The 22,969-nt window shown below is 35.5% G+C and overlaps 1 protein-coding gene across 7 annotated transcripts in view; it reads right to left on the minus strand.

Moving 5' to 3' along the window:
• RAP1GDS1 (Rap1 GTPase-GDP dissociation stimulator 1) overlaps positions 1-22,969 on the minus strand; it is a 171,708-nt gene that overhangs the window by 96,192 nt on the left and 52,547 nt on the right. For 5 of the 7 annotated variants that reach the window (XM_050791348.1, XM_050791345.1, XM_050791347.1 and 2 more), the window contains exon 3: positions 3,782-3,904. In XM_050791348.1, the coding sequence (XP_050647305.1) occupies positions 3,782-3,904 (123 nt within the window). Of the gene's footprint in view, positions 1-468; positions 3,648-3,723; positions 3,905-22,969 lie in introns of those variants that run through there. The other 2 variants (XM_050791349.1, XM_050791350.1) reach the window with 2 other exon arrangements.

Below are 22,969 nucleotides of genomic sequence, written 5' to 3' on the forward strand. Positions count from 1 at the left end.
TTTTTATTCTGAAAAACAAGGAAAACCATGAGGCATGAATACAAAGAATGAGTCACTTTTATATGTGGGTTGTCAAACTGACATTTATATTTTTCATTCACACTTTGTACTGCCCTTGTTTTTAAAGAAGTACTGGCCGGGCACAGTGGCTCATGCCTGTAATCCCAGCACTTCGGGAGGCTGAGGGGGGCAGACCACGAGGTCAGGAGTTCGAGACCAGCATGGTCAACATGGTGAAATCCCATCTCTACTAAAGATACAAAATATTAGTCGGGCGTGGTGGCGGTCGCCTGTAATTCCACCTACTCGGGGGACTGAGGCAGGAGAATCACTTGAACCCAGGAGGCAGAGCTTGCAGTGAGCCGAGATCGCGCCATTGCACTCCAGCCTGGGCAACAGAGTGAGACTCTGTCTCAAAAAAAAAAAGAAAAAGAAAAAGAAAAAAAACGTACTGATAATAATTCTTACAAAATGACGGAGGTTAAGCTTCCAACACTGAGGTCTGAAGGTATACTTTCAACTACTTGACAACACAGTGCATTCTTCTGGAGTCTCAACTTTATTCAATGATTTTTCTAGGGCACACATGCATTTCATACTAAAATAAACACGTACATGTACCTGTTATGGAATAGAGGGCAAAATTAAAATCAATAAAATAGAACAGGAGACTTCTGTATTTCTGGTTAGTGCTCTTCCCAGGTCCTCTTGGGTGTAAACTTTCACTCTTTTGTTGTTAAGAGCACTCAGGTGGAAGTTTTGATAAACACTTTGCAATATGATAAAGTACACAGAAGAACAAAAAAGCGTAATGTTAATCGAAACTCCTGATTCTGTACTGGTTTAGACTGAAACTTGGTTCTCAAGCTTTATACTCATCAGTATCACCTAGAGGACTTGTTAAAACAGATGGTTGGGCCCACTCCTGAGTCCCTGATTCAGTAAGTCTGGGTGAATGGATCCAAGAATTTGCATCTAACAAGTCCCCGGATGAGTCTGTTGCTGCTACAGGTCAAAGGCAGGGAACTGCTATAGAAGAACAGACAAACAGCAGTTCAACTTTTGCTGGTTTTTATACATTTTCACATCAGTTACCAGCCCAGTCTTTCATGTTACATGCTGCTACCCCTGTACTCAGACCACCTCTACACATTCCACTGCCATCATAAAATCTCATTTACTGAAAAGAAATGAAAGGAGAGAAACAAACTAGTGAATAAAATCCAACTATTATCACTTAAGTGTGACGACAGTCAAGATATTTAGCCTCTGTTTTCTCATGTGTATAAAATAACCCTATCTCATAAGGGATTGAAATAATGTAGACAACACTTAAATTATGTGAGCACAAAATCATAGCTAGCATTAGGAAGTATTACTATTATTATTAAATACTTTTGAGAGTCCAATTCTGAAATATTCACAGATATGTCATATCTTGCTTATCTGTCCTTTGCCTCCTATCAGTCTTAAGTCTATTATATAAAGGAATAATACATTTAAAAGGTCTAAAAAATCTTTTACTATAATTTATGGTCAAAGCTACCCTCCCACATTAAACTCGCCCATGGAACTTCTTACAAATCCTCTAAATTTTGAATGTTAGCATAAAGGTGTGTTAATTTTTAAAGATTCTTTTTCTATGTACAAAAACCTATTTGGGGTTTACGTGAATCGAAGAAGTGTATGCTAATATTTCTCCTCTGTGCACAGTAAAGATGAACTAATTACCTTCCAACCTCATATTCTCTGGTTCATACAATCTTTTTCATCGTCAATTTCTACCAAGAAATACATGCCCAATCAGTATACTATGTTGTGCCAGGTTGCACTTCTGAAGTTATGTATTTCTTTTGAAAAGAACACTCAATGGCCAGACTCAGTGGCTTATGCCCGTAATCCCAGCACTTTGTGAGGCCAAGGTGGGAGGATCCCTTGAATCTAGGAGTTCAAGACAAGCCTGGGCAACATAGGGAGACCCTGTTTTTACAAAAAATAATAATAATTTAAAAATTAGCCAGGCATGGTGGCACATGCCTATGGTCCAGCTGCTCAGGAGGCTGAGGTGGGAGGATTGCTTGACCCCGGGAGGTCAAGTCTGCAATGAACCGTGATTCTGCCACTACACTTCAGCCTGGGTGACACAGTAAGACCCTGTCTCAAAAACAAACAAACAAACAAAAAAAACCACTCAACAAGATTCTGGTCCACTTTCTCAGCCAATCACTTAAAAAAGTAATTGGCTGTGGACATGGAGTAATAAACATACCAATGTATCGTATTTATTTTAACCAGTGGAGGTTAGTGATATGCCCTTTATCAGCCTCTGATTAAAAGCATAAACATTAAAAATTCTATGATGTCTTTAGAACATAGCTATCATCTACTAGAGTATTACTACAAGAAACTCTTCAAAGCAGAGTTGTCATAAAATTGTGACAGAGCATTATGAGGAATTTTATTAAGTAAGACAATAGAGGAATGGCAATCCATTTCACAAAAATCTGTTATCCAAAATTTCTGATTTTACACTACAAGAATGCTTAAGAAAAAGGATTTTAAGATAAAAATTGTGGAGTCTCTACCTTGATTTCTGGAACTCTATACTGTGACTCTAACAAAGTTAAAAATAAAAGACTTGTTCTTAAAAACCAAGATGCTTGTATCTAAGAAAATTCAGATAAGGGTTGGTCCAGGTTAACAAGCAATATCTGGAAAGAATTCATTTTCAAACTATATCTGCTTCTTAGATGTGACATATAAGAGTGATAAGTGGCCAATTTTCTAACAACCACCAAAAAATGATATACCAATATGGAATCTAACTTGAAATGCATTTTCAGAACCTCTACACAAATGACAGTTTCATACAATTTTCTTTTTGGCAACACACCTAAAAATACATTGTTTAACCAGCCCAAACCAACATATACTGACTGATACTTTACAAAGTCACCTGCCATGATGAAGCCAGAATTTTTAAATTCCTTCCCTTTAAAGAATAATATATGAATCATATTACAATAAAAGGCTAAAAAATAATGTAAAACTGACAAATTGAGGCACACTAAAGGTATTATATATAGTATGGCCTTCTCTTATGCTTAAAAATTGTTTTAGGAATTCAGTGTTTTTCTTAAACTGACTGAACTAAAACCACTTGCAAATATTTATGCTATAATTCACCCAAAGAATCTCTCAGTGTATAAATAGTACACAATGGGATGGATTAAGTATTCTATAATCTAAACTTTGTTGTCATTATTGTTTTTCCAAAGTATTCTTACATGGAAACTTAAGAAATATATGTTTTCCACAAAGGTAAGTGTAGAAAATAGAACATATATTCCAACTATACTGTTGAAGTGCCAATGTCGGAACAATAGGCAAAACTAAAAAAGAACAGTGAGTTTATGTGGGTATAACACAAACAAACATAAATATTTAAAAATATATTATCTCTTATGCCAATAAAGATGAATGACTCGGTGGCAAGTTCAAGAATCTTATACCAAAAGTAATAAGTAACACAGGTACAGCTGAGGGCAGCAGAGCTTTCCCATAATTCTACTGAGAAGGAATGGGTTATCAAATGAGACATGTATGAATGACTGTAACTATAGCCATTTAAAACAATTACATGAAGAGTCAAACAAAAGATAGATAGAAATAAAAAACATCTAATCTACAAAATTAAAACATAAATTAATAAAGCATACTGACAAGTAAGATGTAAAACTGAAGATGTTCCCAGCAGAAAAGTTCTTGAGGTAAACCTCACCATTTTTGGCTACTTCTGCTATGATGTTAGCTACTTTGGCTTTGCAGGAAGACTGTGGAGTCAACAGACTTGCAAACAGCTGAAGTATTCCACTTGCCTGGATTTTTTCACTTGTTTCCGTATCTAAAAGAGATACACACAAAGAGCTTCAATGAAAATCTTTAATGGTAAGACTGACAACCGTTATCTACAATAAATTATTCAAGAATTTTTCCCACCCATAATATAAATTAGTTTCAGTATACATTCAAATATATGTGTTTATATAAAATTACCTTCTGCTCCACAAGCTGCTTTCACCTTGAGTTTTAATCTGCACAAAACACCTGATAATATATTTTGTTTATTTACAGCCAGACTATAAAGTTCTCTCTGAGTATATCATTTGTGTACCAAACTTCCTCTCAGTGTTAGTTCTAACCCTGTCTATTCAGAATATAAATGCTTTTTTTCTATATCTCTTCTGAATTCTAAGAGCTATCACTTTATATAAACTCTATGGTTCTCTACAATGCCATAGGCAACTTTTAAAAATGGCAATTATATAGGCAAAAAAACTCACCTCCTATCATTTTATATGGAATGAAAAGTGATAGTCAAGGGATTACACGGTTCCTATGACTACTATGTTTTTCATACAACTCATTCACATCACCATTAATGAAGAAGGGAAATAGCACATTGCAACAACCCATAGTATTCTGAATTATATTTGGTGACACAGAAATTCAAAAGGCCCTACTTCTTTCCTTTCCTTCTTTTTAAAATACAAATAACGGGCCTAAAAACAAGCTACTTCATGTATGTTAAAAAGAATGACCTATTAAAATATAAGATAAAAATAAAGAAAAGCTCAAAGAAATAAAATGATTACTTGTGAACAATGAAGAGAAATGGCATGTGTTTAAAGCTAGAGGGTTATAAGGCTCATTAAAACATTCAATTGAAATTTGTTTCTATATGTAGCTCCTCTATGTCCTTTAGGTCCTTGGATATACATACAAGTAATAGAGAACCCTAAAAATTTCTTGTTAACTAAATGGTAGCTGATGTGATCAGTAAAGAGTAGGAAAATCATTTTTTATAATTTGAGAAAGTCCACAAAAAAGTAAGTAGCATATTTCTTTATAATAAGTGCTGATTGTTTAATACAGTTTTTCAAACTGTGGGTCCCAATCCATTAGTGAGCACTAAAATCTACTTGGGGAATGAAGACTAGAAACTGGTTAAAAAGAGAGAAAGAATTAACAACATCTACAACAACAAAAAAGAGAAAAAAAATTGCACATGGTAAGGTCAAACACTACTACTGAAATTTTGGTATGAATTATGTATATGCATATGCATATGCATATGTAACTGTAAGTATATACGTACTGTATGTAAAATGTATTTCTAATTATGGGTTTGAGGAAAGCGAAAAACCATTGCTCCATGTACCCCTTGACTACCAGGATTTGGAGTTAAGGAATGATAACACTCCAGTTTATGCTTTTATTTTATTGGACTAAAAAATACGTTTTTATGGTACCACTTGAAAATGTGACACCTATTTTTTTTTTTTAAGCAAAAAGCCATAAAGAGCTAAACTTAATTTGCCATGTTACAATCTTTTCTTTTCTGACCATTGCTACCAGAAGATATATAACCTTAGAACATTGGGTCATACTGCCCCAGGGGTCTAGCCCCACCATCTGCTGGTACTGGGATGACAGCAAGTGTCTGGCATAAGGCATGAATCATGATTAGATATGAAGCCGAGGCATTTGTTGTGTGTGGAGGCGAGCAGTTAACTGCAAATCACCCATGCATGTCTCATTTAACTATAACTAAAAGAGTGGCTTAATATCAGAGTAGAATGTCAGGGGCAAGGTGAAAACCAAACAAAACAATGCTAACTCTTGCACTCCAATGACACTTTCCACAGATTAAATCCAGGGAGCTGGGAGAATAGCTGTACTAAACAGGAATCCAGAATTTGAAAATAGTATTTTCACTGCTATTACCAAAGAAATAAAAGGGAAAAATATAACCTGTTTTTTCATATAAATCTGATTTACAATTTAGAAAAATCTAACAGGGATTATTTTTACCTGCTAGCATATAGATTTCTATATAGGTTTAGAATGTAAATGTCTGGGAACTACCATTTTTCTTTGACATAAAAAAGTAAAGAACAAATTTGTACTTTATCACAAAAACACCACTGTCCAATAATTAATTACAAAGTGTATTCTTTTTTATTTTTTAAGCTTTTATTTTAGGTTTAGGGTACATGGGTAGGTTTGTTACATGAGTAAATTGCGTGTCATGGGGGTTTGGTGTAAAGATTATTTAGTCACTCAGGTAATAAGCATAGTACCCGACAGGAAGTTTTTCAATACTCATCTTCTACCCTCCCTCCTCAAGTAGGTCCCAATGTCTGCTGTTCCCTTCATTGTGTCCATATATCCTCAATGTTTAGTTCCCACTTCATATATATATACACACACATATATATGTGTATATATATATTTTTTTCTTTGATGAGACAGAGTCTTGCTCTTTCAACTAGGTTAGAGTGAAGTGGTGTAATCTCAGCTCACCGCAACCTCTGCCTCTCGGGTTCAAGTGATTCTCATGCCTCAGGCTCCCAAGCAGCTGAGATTACAGGTGTGCACCCCAACACCCAGCTAATTTTTGTATTTTTTAGTAGAGATGGGGTTTTGCTATGTTGGCCAGGCTGGTCTTGAACTCCCAGGCTCAAGTGATCTACCTTAAGTGGTTCCCCAAGTTCTAGGATTACAGGCGTGAGCCACCATGCCTGACAGCTCCCACTTAAACGAGAATGTGTGGTCTTTGGTTTTTTGTTCCTGCGTTAGTTTGCCTAGGATAATGACCTACAGCTCCATCCATGTTGCTGCAAAGGACATAATCTCATTCATTTTTATGACTGTGTAGTATTCCATGGTGTATATGTACCACATTTTCTTTATCCAGTATATCGTTGATGGGTATTTAAGTTGATTCAATGTCTTTGTTAATGTGAATAGTACTGTGATGTGTGTGTCTTTATGGTAGAATGATTTCTATTCCTTTGGGTACATGCCCAATAATATAACTGCTGGGTAGAATGGTAGTTCTGTTTTAAGTTCTTTGTAAAATTGCCAAACTAATTTCCACAATGGCTGAACTATTTACCTTCCCACCAGCTGTGTAAAAGCATTCCCTTTTCTCTGCAACCTCACCACCCGTTATTTTTTGACTTTTTAATAGCTGTTCCAACTTGCATAAACTACAAAGTTTTAACTTCATTTCATATATACTTTTTGCACTGGCATTACACTGTATTTCAAAATGTACACTGACCTGTGAACTGAGGATGTTCTCAGGTTATCTGTGAAAACCCTTGAAACAATTTTAAAATGGCACTAAGGAGTAGTCAGAGGTTGATGTTTACATGTCCAAATGAACGCCTACTTGTTAAAACAAAACAAAACAAGCAAACAAAAAAACAAGATAAAAAACCATGCACTGTGATCAGGACTCTTCACTATCTGTAGCCAGACTACTATTGACATTTTAACCACATTCCTTTTTAATGTTTGCAGGAATCAATTCAACATCTTTCTCTTCCTTCGCATCTAGGTGCAGTCATAAAAACGTTTGAGAATGCCTACAAATTCTAGGCAGCTGGCAGTTTTTGAATTTTGAAGGACGGGCAATTGCTACTTTAAAATAGTATCTGTGGGAGCTGGGGCAGGAGTCATATCCATCACAATAGCCCTTGAAGTTCTTCTAGCACTCATTCTGTCCCTGAAGCCCTATGTCCTCACTCACATCTGACCTCCTGGTGGCAAGGAGGCAGCTTAGTTATGACACTGCCAGATATCGGAAAGAAAAGGAAAATTGGGCGATCAGGCCAGAGAAACTTGAAAGAAGAGTAAATCAAGAAGCCAGGCTATAATGTCATATGAGCAGAGGCTAAAGCACAACTCACGCAATTCCTCAAGGCCAATACAAAGTATTACAAAGGAGGGAGTACGGAGAATGGGAGGGAGCTCATAATTTAAGGTTATAGCTTGAGAAAGGCTCAAGTTCCAAACACAACTGCCAAGTAAATATATTAAAATAATTGGCTTTACAGTTAAATACCAAGAGGGGATTTCCAGGTATGCTACTACAATAAACTGAATTTATGATGTTATATTAGCATACAGGTTTCATGAGGATAAACTAATGAAAAGCAAGTGATAATCAATTTATAGTAAACCCCAAGTTAGAAAAATAAAAATAATGACTGCTATTACTAAGACTCTATTAGGTTAAAAGTGTATTTGGATTAGATTGGTAATATAGCTTTAGAGCAATAAAAAACATTTTAAGTTTTACTTAGAGTTGTAAGAACAATAAAGAATGGTAAAATAGTGGCCTAGGGATCCTTATGGCAGATTGTGAGAAGACAGGTTTTCACTGAAGGCTCAGACTTCGGATTAACGACAAGGACCAGAAATATGAATCAAAGCGGGGCCATGGGTATCAAGATTTCTGGGGAACTGTATATCTCTCAAGGGGTAGATTTTAAAAATAGGGTGTAACAAAGAGAGCCCTATGCTGCTTTGGGTGATCTGATCTAAACCCAAGGCTTCATTTACCAAAGAGACAGGTCCCCAATCCTCTCTCCTTTTATGCAACAGTAAACAAAACATTTGCACTTGGGTATACGCTAAATACCTCAAATTTAACAAAATCAAAATCAAATGTACCCTCTTTCCTTTAAATTCATTTTGGTCTCTATCTCAGTGAATGGTAGGAAACCCATTTAAGCCAGGAGCCCTAGAATAATTATAAAATTTTCTCTTTTAGTGAATAACTTCCTGCCACCTACTTTAAATCAGAACATAGGTCCCACAGATTCCATTTCACTATTGTTTTTTGCATCTATCTTCTCCCTTTCTACATTCATACTACTTCAAGCTCTCAGTTCAGACCTTTGTTAAATGCAACAGCCTCCTCAAGTCTCCCTAACTCCAGTTTGCCTCCCCCACCCCATTCGCCATCTTTCATCTACAATAGTACAAGAATTAACTTCTGGACATGTAAAGTTTATATCATTCTTTTAAATTTTTAAGCAATCCCTCCATATCTTTTCATTAAACATTCAAGCATATCTGTATTTCCTAATCCTTTCTCCTGATACTCCTCCATGGACATCCTACACTCTAGCCACACTAAATTACTTATAGTAATCTATATTAATCATCTTATTTCATAACTCCTTTCTGCATATAATGTTCCCTCTCTGAAATGCCACCCCCCTCACCCTACCATTTTAGCTAATTCCTACTCATTAGACTCACATTGTCCTCATTAAAAGGTACCTGATTGAAAGCTATTCAATCTTTTTAATGTTATCTACTTCCATAAACACTGTCTTCATTTTTTTAAGAGCATTTGTAAAAATTTCAAAGCATTTTCAAACACATTAATCTCTTCATTTTAGAAGTCATCTGAGATAGGGATGATAGGTCATGTTCTTCATATTACAAATAAGACCATATAAAAAGATTATATTGGAAAAGGAATAGGAAACCAGCTTTTGTGATTTCTTCTCCAAAGCTCTTCCCACTACAACCGTCATTCAGAAGTTACATGTTGCTGACTATACTTTGACCTGATTTGCCAAACTATTTTGTGAAAAATATTGTTATTTAACACATTTTACAAGAGTAAGAACTAAGGTAAGACAACTGAGTGAGAAAGAGATGTATAGTATTTTGGGATAGCTAAACTGAGGCAGTGATTAAATGAGAGACAGGCAACTGCGTATACAAAGAATGAAGCAGGCTGAAACAGACTGAAGAATCTGTGCAGTGGCTCACACCTGTAATCCCAGCACTTTGGGAGGCCGAGGTGGGTGGATCACTTGAGGTCAGGAGTTCGAGACAAGCCTGGCCAACATGGTGAAACCCCATCTCTACTAAAAATACAAAAATTAACTGGGCATAGTGGTGGATGCCTGTAATCCCAGCTCCTCGGGAGGCTGAGGCATAAGATCACCTGAACCCGGGAGGTGAGTTTGCAGTGAGCTGAGATCGTGCCACTGCACTGCAGCCTGGGCAACAAAGCGAGACTCTGCCTCTAGAAAAACAAAAACAAAAACAAAAAACAGAATGAAAACACAGAAGAGAAATATGCTGAGTGTAAGTAGCTTAAAGTATGGGCCAGACAAATGAGAAATTAGAAATATGCTGAGTATAAGTAGCTTAAAGTATGGGCCAGACAAATGAGAAATTAATGTTTCTAAAAGAAAATGAAAGTGTTTGAAGTGGGGGTGGCAGAGATGGAAATTTTAAAAAATGGCAATTCTTTCAATGATGACAACTTTTCCTCCAGTGAAGAAAATTGTTTGAGGATCTTAAATAAACAAAAGGAACATGAAATGCAAGAGTTTAAAAAAAGGATATATGCAGTCATGAAAAGAAAGAGAGCAGAACAAAAACCCATTTATACCATGATTCACCATCAGAAATAGATTCACTAAAAAACTAAGTTTTATAAAATTACAGTAAACGATTTTGATAGTCTTGTACTCATCTCAATTCAAGGGATAATGTAGGATGTGGGAGTGGGAGAAGTTATGTGTGTGGAAATCATCACTAGAATAAGCAGGGAGATCTGCTAGTTTAACTATTTTCTTTAAAATTACCACTAAGTAGGTCATAAAGCAGTTGCTAAAAAATTTAGGAGTTACATGGTTAAAAAATAAGATATATTTATTGAGAATGTAAACACCATGAGGAAACGTGTTAATGATTGTGGTATAAGCAGAGTATATAACTAGATGGTTCACCAAGAAGTTGAATTACTGAAGATATGAATATTTACCTATAAGAAATATGGATTTCTTACTGCAGACTAAGAGAATGAGGATACAGTAAAACATAATGAAAAACTATTTTCAGCAAAAGATCTATCTCCATTTTATTGTCAAATACTCTGGGGGAAAATATGAAGTAAATAAAGATAAACAGATTTGGCATCTGCAAGATTCTTTGAAGTCCTCGATTTGCTAATGTTTACTGTGAGCCAATGTGATTACACACTGTTTATCAAGTAAGTCACTTCTTAATAGGGCATCTAAGAAAATGAGTAACCCAAGAAATCTATTTAAGGAAATACTACTTTATACAAGTGTGATATAAAATTTACTCCACTTTTCCAGGAAAACAAGACAACAGAAAAGTTAAAAAAAAAAAAAAAAAAGGTAAGAAGTCACTTAAAATCAACATTAATCTTGGCCAAAGGAAAAAGTCAAGTGGCTCACAGTATCATCTTAAAAGATAACTATCACTATGGTCTAGCAATCTAAAACAACATTACATAATCATTAAGATATCATTTTAAAATAATATTTAATATGATAAATGCTCAGATAAGTTTTTTTTAAAAGAAGCTACATTTATGTGAAATAATTCAAATTTGTAAAATAAAACAAAAAACTTTTTCATATTTTCCAAATTCTATACAATTTGAAAGTTATCCAAATCAAACTGGAGTCACCTGTGTTTAAAAAGAAACAACCCTAATAGAGCCAGAAAAGGTCATGAAGAGGGTGTTCTCATGCATAAATCCCTGATAACAAAAACTATCACAGAAGACTGCAAAAACCACAAAGACCATCACAAACTTGCAACCTCAGTGAGGACATCTGCCCAGCATCTCCATGACCAGCCTCAGACTGGCATCACTCTTATTATTGCTCCTTGTAGCCTAATGGACACAGAATGATTAATTAAAAGCCAGTAGGGCAGTCACCAGCACCTAAAACAACAGTCCTGACACTCCCTGACAGAATTTATGGGATTTTCCTTACTTTTGAGAGATTAATAAGAAAAGGAACGGAATTCTCAAACATTAAGGCATGTCAGGTTCTAGGGGACTTCAGCGGGCTACATCTTATGGCCTATTCTCATTCTTTAACTGATGGCCCAAGTATATCCAGGAAAATCTAGAGCTCAAATGGTCATTATTCAAACTCTCCTCTCAAAAAAACAAAAAACCTGCAAATATTAAGCTGACATGTAAAGGCTTCTACCTTCTTTATCTATCTCTCTCTCTCTTTTTTTGTCTACTTTGATTCTGTTGATTTTCCTACTGGCGTTGATACAAAAAAACTCACTGCTTGTGGAATTTCAGCCAAGATTAAAAAATAAATAAATAAAATAAATAAATAAATGTCTTAAACGACTTTCAAATTAACAGCTTTACAAAGTATAACAGCTCGATGACAACTAACGACTCAGGTATCTTTTGGAAATGTAAATTTAGGTTTGCTTGACTAACAACTGTTTAGGGTAAAGAAACAGTTAACTGAAGGATTCATAGTCTAAAAGAAAAAGAACTACATAGTGTTCACAAAAGTTAGGATCTCAGATCAAACACTTGAAAGTCTTGAGCTCAAAGAAATAATATAAAGTATCTCTGTCCAGCATAAAAATTGCTTTTTCTGTCATGTGGGGGCGAAAAACAAAAAACCAAAAACCCACTAAACAATTTCCCTGCTACACTGACTAGTCAAGCAAATCAGACTGGCAAACAAAAGACAGACTTGTTACCGAAAATTCAATGCCACTTAGAAATTTTGTTTTTCTTATACAATTCGGCCATCCCTAGCTAAAAATGGAAACATTGAAAATTTAACCCTAAACTCATGTGGAACTGAGTCAAAGGTCGGGGGAGAGTAAAATAGTTTTTTCTTTTTTTTAAGCTGCTACAGAAACTGTTTTACCCCTAAATTTTGTGTGTGTATGTATATATGCTTATGTGTTTTATGCATATGCATATATATTATGTTGTATGTTATGTCTACATAGTAAAATCTGATGTACTTGGCCAGAAATCCCTTAAGGAATTCTATTCAGATCGGATTAAACAAATAAGTGGTTATATGAAATACACAGTAATTAAGCCAAATGTCTTTTAGTTCACATGACTTAAAAAAAACTTTGATAAATAAGCTGGTTTTAAAACTTAATTAAAAATGTATTCAAAATTATCAGCATACATTTTTGCCTGAGTGTACTGGTCAGACAGGATTATATTTGTCTCTGCTAGATGTTTTAAGGCCATAAAACTATAAACCCCACCTAAAACAGAATAATTTTTGTTGGTATAATTCTTTGGTAAGACTAATGCAACACTAGTTTAATAAAAACAGCTGTGTGTTCTGAGTTATTGGCAAAATACCAATACATTTAAGTTTCTTACTTAGGTGAATGCCTGATAGTCAGTCTAAATAAACGGTTAAAAGAAAAATAACTTGAAATGATGACTAGTTTTACCCAGTATCTCAACTTTCATAAGTAATCTAGGTATAACTGCTAAAGATAAGCCAGGTAAATGTAGACAGGATAAATGTTTACCCTTGAACTTTTCAGGCAACCTAAATTCCCAATGTTATGTTAAATTAAGTAATAGATATTCATTAAATGTCTGGGTCTTTCCAAGTAAGATTTTTAAAAAACATTAAAACATAAATTGCTGAACATAATTGTAAATTTGCTCTTAGCTTCTTAAATTTTATAAAAAGACTAAATACATTTGGGTCTACTTATAACATAAAAATTATGGGGAAACATTTTCTGAAATTACAAAATGATTCTCATCTATAAAAATACTGATATGCAATGAACAGTTCAAAATATCTTGCTTCCTATGTTTCACTAAAAATTAATGTTACTAAGAATTAAAATTCTAATATATATAATTTTGTAAACAAAGTACACAAAAATGTGTTTTCAATAATAATGAAAGTATAAAAATGTATTATCTATTGAGACAATAATTTTGTCTAATTCAGAGGTTAAAGGTTGTTTCAAAATATGATTTAAGAAGGAAATAAGACAGAAAAGGAACCAATAAGTACAGTAAGTAGGAAAGAGAGCTATGAAAAAAATTACAGGTATGAAGTTATATTTTTGGTAAGAAAGGTTAACAAGAAAAAGAGAATAATTTTGTATGAGAAAAAATCTTGTAAATTTTTGCCCTAAAGATGGTGTATTATTTAAGAAAGAGGAAGTATAGGACAAAACAAGAAGTCTAACCATGTGGTCAAAGGTTTATGCAGCTCATGAAAGGTTTGAGAAAGATGAATTTAGGAAAGAAATGGTGTGTGATCAAGTTGGTTATAATTAGAAGGGAATTATTTCCAAGTCTTTGTAAAGATTGAGCTTTGATACTAAAAATACAGATACAAAACTAAAAATTTTGTTCCCTATGTTAGAACAAGGTTTTCTTGAAGTACTGAGATTTTGATTTTTACTTCTAAAATCTTCTAACAGATTCCATCTAATTTCCCTAGTTTCAAGTTGGAAATGCCATATTTTTCATTTAGAATGGTAATTTCATTTCTTGAGGTAGAGTTTTCCTCTTAAAGCTTCTCATATTCAAGCTCAGAAGTTTAAATTCTGCTGTATCTCACTGCACATGATTTGCAGGTCATGCATCATTGCCTTCTGCTCTCCTCCTTTCTCCTCTTGAAAAATACATCTTTTTGTTTAGCTGGAACAATAACTGGGACTCTCTCTTTCTAATTTTTTCATCAGCTCCTTTTTTCTCGAGTTCCAACACTGCTTTTGTGACCTGAAACTGAAATGTTCTTTCTTGAAGGTCTAGAAAAGCAATGCTTCCTAGTAAAACCTGATTCTGCACTCTTGTCTTTTCTTGATGTATCTGAATTATTCCATGTAAACAGGAAATTTCTCATGCTGCTGCTAAGATCCACGTATTCCCCTGCTCAAGGTACTAATTTTATTGTTTACATTCCTCTATAATATAGTATAGAGTCATAACCTTAGATACACTTCTCCTTTGTCTGATTAACCTGAAGTACCTTTTTAATCAGCTTCAACTTCCAGGCTATCTAAATGGGTTTACCATAAGGAGAAGCAATTATACTGCAGAAAAATTCTCTTTATCTTTTTGGTAACTGGCCAAAGAAACAAACACTTTGCATTTTATCAAGATAACTTCATGTGGTCTTTAATAGATTTTTGATTGGTTGGGGAAACTGATCTTTGTAAGGGTTAAGATTTTAAAAATCCACGTAACTTCCTGTATTGCTTTTGAAGTCTTTTATTACTCTGGTTAAAATAAAATAATAATAATAATAAACAAGATTGATTTCACAGTGACCTGTGCTACTGTTTTGTTCAAGTGTTTTGAACCTTTTGACATCTTTGGCAGGCTTTCCCAAGCTCAAAATTCTAAATTAAGATTTTTTGACCTAGAGTTAACTTTGGGATTTTCCTATTGCGCTCCTAGAGAGCATCAACGAATGTCTCTCTCATCTTGTAGAGATATTAAGCGATTAGGGTTACTGGATAAATTGAATAAGAAACATTGTCAAATGGTACGTGATACTAGATCTTTCAGTTACATGAACGTATATGTTATTGATAATGAATGTTCCAAAACAATATAAAATGCAGAAATCTAATGTAATCAGTCAGAATTCTAGATAATATGTCATATGCCACAAATATAACTAAATTTTCTTGTCTGTTAATTATAATAAACTTCCACTGGATTTTTAACCATAGCCACTCTAAGTCTCTGACATTCAGAGTTAATTGTTTTGAATTTTTCTCTAAAAGTATTTACAATCAGATTAACAGAAAAGACCCTAATGGGCACTTTTAGTTTTTGAGATGGAGTCTCACACTGTCGCCTGGGTTGGAATGCAATGGCATGATCTCGGCTCACTGCAGCCTCTGCCTCCTGGGTTCAAGTGATTCTCCTACCTCTGCCTCCCGAGTAGCTGGGATTACAGGCACCTGCCACCATGCCCAGCTAATTTTCTGTATTTTCAGTAGAGATGAGGTTTCACTATGTTGGTGAGCTGGTCTCGGACTTCTGACTTCGTGATCCGCCCACCTCAGCCTCCCAAAGTGTTGGGATTATAGGCATGAGCTACTGCACCTGGCCCTAATGGGTCCTTTAAATGCAGGTTTCTAATAACTTTAAGATTAATGGACTAAATCTTTTTTTTAATAAACTGATAGGTTCAAAAGACTGCTAAGATGAAGCAAAAATAAAAACACATGAGATTAAATAAAAGATAAAGATAATGTTTCCATGACTTCTATTTGAAACACTGTTAGTTCTTTACTTAAATGTTTTGTTTTCCAGATTTAAGGAAACTTTTAGGCAATTTAATAAAGTACACTTTTATGAACAAAGGTAGAAACAGTTGCATTTTCTCTTTATTTGACTGCCCCTACCATTCAAAAATTATTTGTGAGTATTCTTATGGCAATATGGTTAACTGAAAGGTTCAATAAAAAAATCTATTATCTTTCTATCTAGATACAATAAAATACACTGATTGTGTTACCAAGGCTTTGACTGCAATATCATATTTGAGAATGTATATACAATGCTTGGTTTCAAGGGTTCCCAGTCTCATAGTGATAAAATCTAAAGTCTGCCTTGGTTTAGTTTTGTAGCCTTATGAGTTTTTAAATCTGAGAACATCATGTAATCAAATCACTTCTTACAGGCAATTTTTGATAAAACTAAACTTATTTTACAAACAAGTTTGTCTTACTCTGATTATCTTTGATAAAAATCAGTATGACTTACAGAATCACTTGAACCCAGGAGGTGGAGGTTGCAGTGAGCTGAGATTGCACCACTGCACTCCAGCCTGGGCAACAGAGACTCTGTCTCAAAAAAAATAAATCAATCAATCAGGATGACTATACAGAGAAAGTTATGTTTATTAAAAAAAACTATAAAACACATGTTTGTTATTAGATTGTAGCTCTGTGCATTGTCTTAAAATAGTTCTTATCTACCTGTAGACTAGAATGAATCCTAAATTTTCCTAAAGCTTTATAAACTGAAACTAGATGGATCTGAAGGAACAAGTTCTGGGCCTGATGTACAAGTCACATGGGAAGTTCACCAAACCACCTGATGCCCTAACTAGAGACATTCAAACTACAAACCAAGATAAGAAGTTGACATTTTTACATGGTAGACAGCTTTTCCCAAGGTGCTGGAACAAGACTTTAATAATAAGACTCTTATCCATCTCAATGCTACTTTTTTCACTTGATAGGAGAATGCCATAACTGAAACTTCACAATCAGTGGCTTCTGCTGGTAGTTTGAAAGAATGCAACCTAAGAGATCTTTTTGTATCAACTGGTTAAATAAGAAAATGCCTGTGCTATTGCTAATACTACATGCTGTAACTGGATAAATTCCTATGGGAAAGCTGAGACCCCATATACGTAAAATAAGAAAACAGGCCACATGGTTACAATAGGTCTCACTGAATTCTCTATGGCCATTGGAATAATTTAATTAGTTGTCTTTACGTTAGGTTTCATGGCTCAAAACCATTATGCAAACTGGGATTGCCATATTATTATGAATTTTACTTTGTATTTTCCTTTCTTAAATTTTGTATCTGTTACTTGTTAAATTTTTGCAGAAGTATAACTCCTAACAAAATAATACTAGTTCAGCACTTTGAGATGACAGCAAACACCTACAAAACAGACAAAATTAAACTTAATGATGGTCTCCAGATACGCTTAGACCAAGAGCCACTCACCTTTAACGTCCCTTGTTGCTCAAATGTGGCTATAAGAATTTTAACACTGATTCCTAGTCACCAATCACCCTCTCCAATGTGGGACCAAACCAGTCCATCTCAGCACCAAGGGACAATCAAAACCTAATTACAGGAAGACTGATCATCAATGCTTTCAGAGAAAGATCTTGATCAAAAGGGAGAAAATGAAAGCTGTTGGAATCAAGAGTCACTTGTGTTAAAAACAAAACCAAAAAAACCCTAACAAACAGAGTCAGGAAAGACCATGAAAATAGGGTTCTCATGCATAAATGCCTGACAAAAACTGTCACAAAACATTCTTCAAAAACTATAACCTTACACAAAGGCCGTCACAACCTTACACAAAAAATACTTCTGGAAAGACATCTGCCCAGCAACTGCCTGTCCAACCTCAGACCAGTGTGATCCTTGTTACTGATCCTTGTAGCCAAGACAATTACGTAATCCTCCTCATTTTTTTCTATTAAAAACCTTTGCTTTCCTTTATTTCCTTGAAACACACAGAGTTTATCATGGCACATGTATTCCCATGGCAATGCCCTATTCCTAAATATCATTTCCGTTAAGAGAGCCTCTCTCTGTTATTTAGGCTCACCAACAAGATGCTCACTGTACTTTAGATTTTAAAAAAAAGTTACAATTTGTATATACCAGTTAGGATATACTGGAAGTAACAGAAACTACTGTACTGTGCTGCAGTAGAAGAATTTATTAGCTCAGAGATCACATCATTGTAAAGTCTAGAAGTAGAAGGAGCTTCGTAAACAGGTTAATCAAGGCTCCTGCTTCATTTCTCTGAGATCTTCTCAACTTTCTCCTCGTCTGTGTGTGGCACTGTCATCAGACTAGCTTATACCACAGTAGAAAAACGACTATACTAATTCGAGCTCTTACAGACACACAACACACAATTCAGAGCAACACAAAAGTCTTTTCTTCCACCTACCCTCCAAAAAAGAAGAGACCAAAACCACCATAGCTCACATGACTAAACTAATCTGTATAATTAGTATGGCTCCTGTAACCTAGTGAGTGGAGCTGAGGGTCATCTCACTCTAATCTTATAACCTCCCCAAAGGAGAAGGGTTGTAAGCAAGAAAAGGAAGGGAAACGGGTGCCGGAGCTGAGGAGGGAAAGAATTTAAGTATTAATAAAGAAAAAATAAATAAATGTAGAAACACAGGGCATAAAAACCAGAAGTGATTAAGATCTGTAGTGAAAAAGAAAGCAAATCCAAATAGAATCATGTTGGTTTAAGTAAAGCTGAAAAGTTTTTAAAGTTTAATGGGAATAAATCACAATTTCCTTTCAAGTATAATCCTAGAAAGAAATTCAACAGTTACCAAATGAGGTTCAAGAAAGGGGTTGGGAATGGGGAAGAAAAAAAGGAGATATTACTGATCAAGTAGAAATTTGATATTAATTACCCAAAGGTTAAAAGATGGCCTAATGCTGAAATGACAATGAATGTAACTTTTGGTAGACGTTTTTGATTTATTGGGGAGGATGGCTAAGATACTGGCTGTGCTAACTATGAAGTATTTTGAGGAAGTTCAGTGTTTAAAAAGTGTATGTTTGGAAGAGGGAAGAGTTAAGTTCTATTCTAAGAAATGAATGAAAGAAATATCAAACCAAAGCACTTAAAAGAAAAAGTAATACACAAGACCGTCAGAGAAAACTGTGATTGTTACTGAACAGATGAGAGACTTTGAGAAAAGATAAACAATTATTCATTTTTGTTTAAGACATGAGGAATACTAATAAAGAACCAACCGGTAAACTGCTGACAATTCCATATAATATATCTAGCACTACAACCGCACTGAATCATTCTGAAAAGAAAAAGAGAATCATGTAAACATTTTCAAACAGCTCTTCGCAAGATACTCTGGCTACAAAAAACACAAAACCCATCAACACTAATCTAAAAAGAGAAACATACTTTAGGCCACCAAGTCAACCAATAAAAACGAGTAAGTATATATGTTGGATTTAATTATTGCTGATAAAATAGTAAATAAATTAAATACAGTTGGCCCTTAAACAATACAAGAGTTCCCCTCCTGTAAGTCAAAAACCTGCATGTATCTTTTGACTCCCCCAAAACTTAACTAATAGCCTACTATTGACCAGAAGCCTTACCCATAACAATTAACACATATTTTGTATATGTATTACATACCATATTCTTGCAGTAAAGTAACCTAGGGAAAAACAAATGTTATTAAGAAAATTATACAGAAGACAAAATATTTTACTGTTCATTAAGTGGAAGTGGATATCATAAAGGTCTTCATCCTCACGGTCTTCACACCATGAGGAGGAAGATGAAGAGGAGGGCTTGGTCTTGCAGGCTCAGAGGTAGCAGGGACAGAAGAGGTGGAGAAGATGGAAGGAGAGGCAGGCACACTTGGTGCAACTTTTATTGAAAAGAATCTGCTTATAAGTGGACCTGTGTAGTTCAAACCCCAATTTTTCTTTTTTTGGAGACAGTCTCACTCTGTTGCCCAGGCTGGAGTGCAGTGGCATGATCTTGGTTCACTGAAACCTTCACCTACCGAGTTCAAGTGATTCTTGTGCCTCAACCTCCTGAGTAGGTGGGATTACAGGCATGCACCACCATGTCAGGCTGATTTTTGTACTTTTAGTAGAGACAGGATTTCACCACATTGGCCAGGCTGGTCTTGAACTCCTGACCTCAAGTGATCTGCCCACCTCAGCCTCCCAAAGTGCTGGGATTACAGACGTGAGCCATCATGCCCAGCCACAAAACCCAATTTTCCAACAGTAGACTATAATGGCTTTTAAAATACACATGAGACTGAAAAACTATCAGTAAACTAATACATCATAAAAAGTATGAGGAAACCTATACCGTATTTCTTGAGAAAATTTCTTGCTTTTTCAAAGAAATACATGCTAATGAGGGAATATGATATATTACCACTACACATACATTTCAATTACATTATTAATTTTGAGAGGTTAGCCACTCAAAAGAAAGTTACTAGATTCATGCAATGACTCATCATTAAATACTTAGTTAAGTGCCTAGCACATGCTAAGCAAATGGCTAACAAGATACAGACTCTGCTCTGAGAGAGTTTATAGTTTAGTAAGGGAGACAGATATGTATAGAAGCAGTTTTAATATTTTGACAAAAATTCCACAACATACTTAATGTACAGAGGCACCTAATCTGTTCTAGGTTTCTATCAGCCTAACCTGCATGATGATCAGCCATGGTTCCAGAACCTCATTTTCCCCAGAGAACTACAGTAGTTGCCCCTTATCTGCAGTTTTACTTTCCATAATTTCATTTTCATGGTTTTGGAAATTTTCACAGTCAACTGTGGTCTGAGAATATTAAATGGAAAGTTCTGGAAATAAACAATTCATAAGTTTTAAATTGCATGCTGTTCTGAGTAGCATAATGAAATCTTACACTTTCACCTGATTCAGAACGTGACTCATCCCTTTGTCCTTTATCCATGCTGTAAATGCTACCTGTCCATTAGTCGTTGACATAGATATCAACATTATCTGCTCCTGAAATCCAACCATCAACATCACCATGGCTCAACAGTCTCAGATCACCTGAAGCAAGTGACCTTCATTCTGACATATCCCCAGAAGGTCACCAGCAGCCTAATGCTACATCACGATGCCTACATTATTCATCTCACTTCATCTCATCAAGAAGGTATTTTATCATCTCACATCACAAGAAGGTTAAGTACAGTGCAATAAGGTATTTTTGAGATGGGGGAAGAGAGGGAGTAACATTCATGTAACTTTTATTACAGTATATTGTTATAATAATTATATTTTATCATTAGTTATTGTTGTTACTCTTTTAACTGTGCCTAATAATTAAACTTTATCACAAGTATGTATGTACAGGAAAAAACATTGTATATAGAGGGTTCAGAACCACCCACACAGTCTCAGGCATCCACTGTGGGTCTAGGAATGCATCCCCTGAGGATCTCTGTACTCTTTCCTTTTGTAGGTCCCATGCTAAAATGAAAGGTATTAGAGACTAAGCTAGACTAAGCAAGGTATTTATCCAGAGTGGCTACATTCAGCATTCAAGAACATAGCCAGATATCGCTGGGTATGGTGGCTCACACCTGTAATCCCAGCACTTTAGGAGGTCAAGGCCGGCAAGTCACTTGGGGTCAGGAGTTCGAGATCAGCCTGACCAACATGGTGAAACTCCATCTCTACTAAAAATAAGAAAAAGCGGGCGTGGTGGTATGCGCTTGTAATTTCAGCTACTCGGGAAGCTGAGGCACTAGAATCGGTTGAACCCATGAGGCAGAGGTTGCAGTGAGCCAAGACTGCACCACTGCACTCCAGCCTGGGCGACAGAGTAAGATTCTGTCTCAAAAAAAAAAAAAAAAAAAAAAAAAAAGAACATAGTCAAATATTAGGGCTGAGGTAACAGCACAGAGCATCACATCTGTTAAAACCACTAGGATGCTCACCAAAAAACTATCTCCCTCTCCACACCCCACACTAAGGCACGACTCCTGTGGCTACTTAAGGTTCCATGATAGCTTAGGGAATAAAGACACTTAGTGTGGCTTGCAGAATCTTGCAGATATCAAAAACTCTTCCCACATGCAATATTTCACAATCATCTATCAGTTCAGCCTCGTCTTCAAAAACTGCATTTAGTTCCTATTCTTCACTACACTCCCATACTTCCTCCTCCTCCAACTCTATCACCGTAACATCTAATTACCCCATGACAGTAGAAGCCAGACTGGCAATATGACCTTAGCCCTGAATTTGGAGATGTCTGTGTTCTAAAAACATATAATGTTCTTTGTAGACTGTGGAGATACAGTAATACACAGCAGCCTAACATGAGTGCTGAAAGGTTTTCATATTGATCCTGGATTTACTAAATATCATGGCACTAGAGTAATTACTTAGATCTCCCTAATACCTAAGACAAATGCTGAAATTGTAAAAATCCTACAATTTGGCACGGGGAAAGGCCAAGGCAAGATGTTCTAAGGTAAGAGGGAATGCATGGTATCACAAGCTGGCCTTATTTAAATGATAAGGGTAAAAAAGTGTGATGGAGGCCCCTTAACAGTACCTAATTTAGGGGAACAAAGAGGGAAATAATAGTCAAACCAGAATTCACCCTCCCAAGCAGAGAGGAAAAGAAAAGATTATAATGACAAAACAGATCACAATCTCCCAAACCATACGGACAGAGCAAAGCAACTGGGAAAAGATTAACTGCACGACAAAAGACTTTCCCACCCTATAGCAGCATCCTTCCACTGGAATTTTCCCCTCAGACCTAGTTTTGAACACTTTTTACTGTACCCTTTGAATCTCTTAAAGCCAGACACTCACAAAACTCTAGGCCCTACCTTTCACTTTTAGCTAGATTAATTCTTCTCAGGAGACTTCCCTTGAAGTACTCTCATGAAAAACTTCTCAACTCTCTTTTTTTCACTTTCTACCCCAAGACCCAGGCTTGGAGCTGAAGTTGTATTTTCTTAGCTCAAAAATATCTGAGACATTTTGTCTTCTGGC

Source organism: Macaca thibetana, chromosome 5 (assembly GCF_024542745.1).
Source record: "Macaca thibetana thibetana isolate TM-01 chromosome 5, ASM2454274v1, whole genome shotgun sequence".
NCBI classification, from domain to species: Eukaryota; Metazoa; Chordata; class Mammalia; order Primates; family Cercopithecidae; genus Macaca; species Macaca thibetana.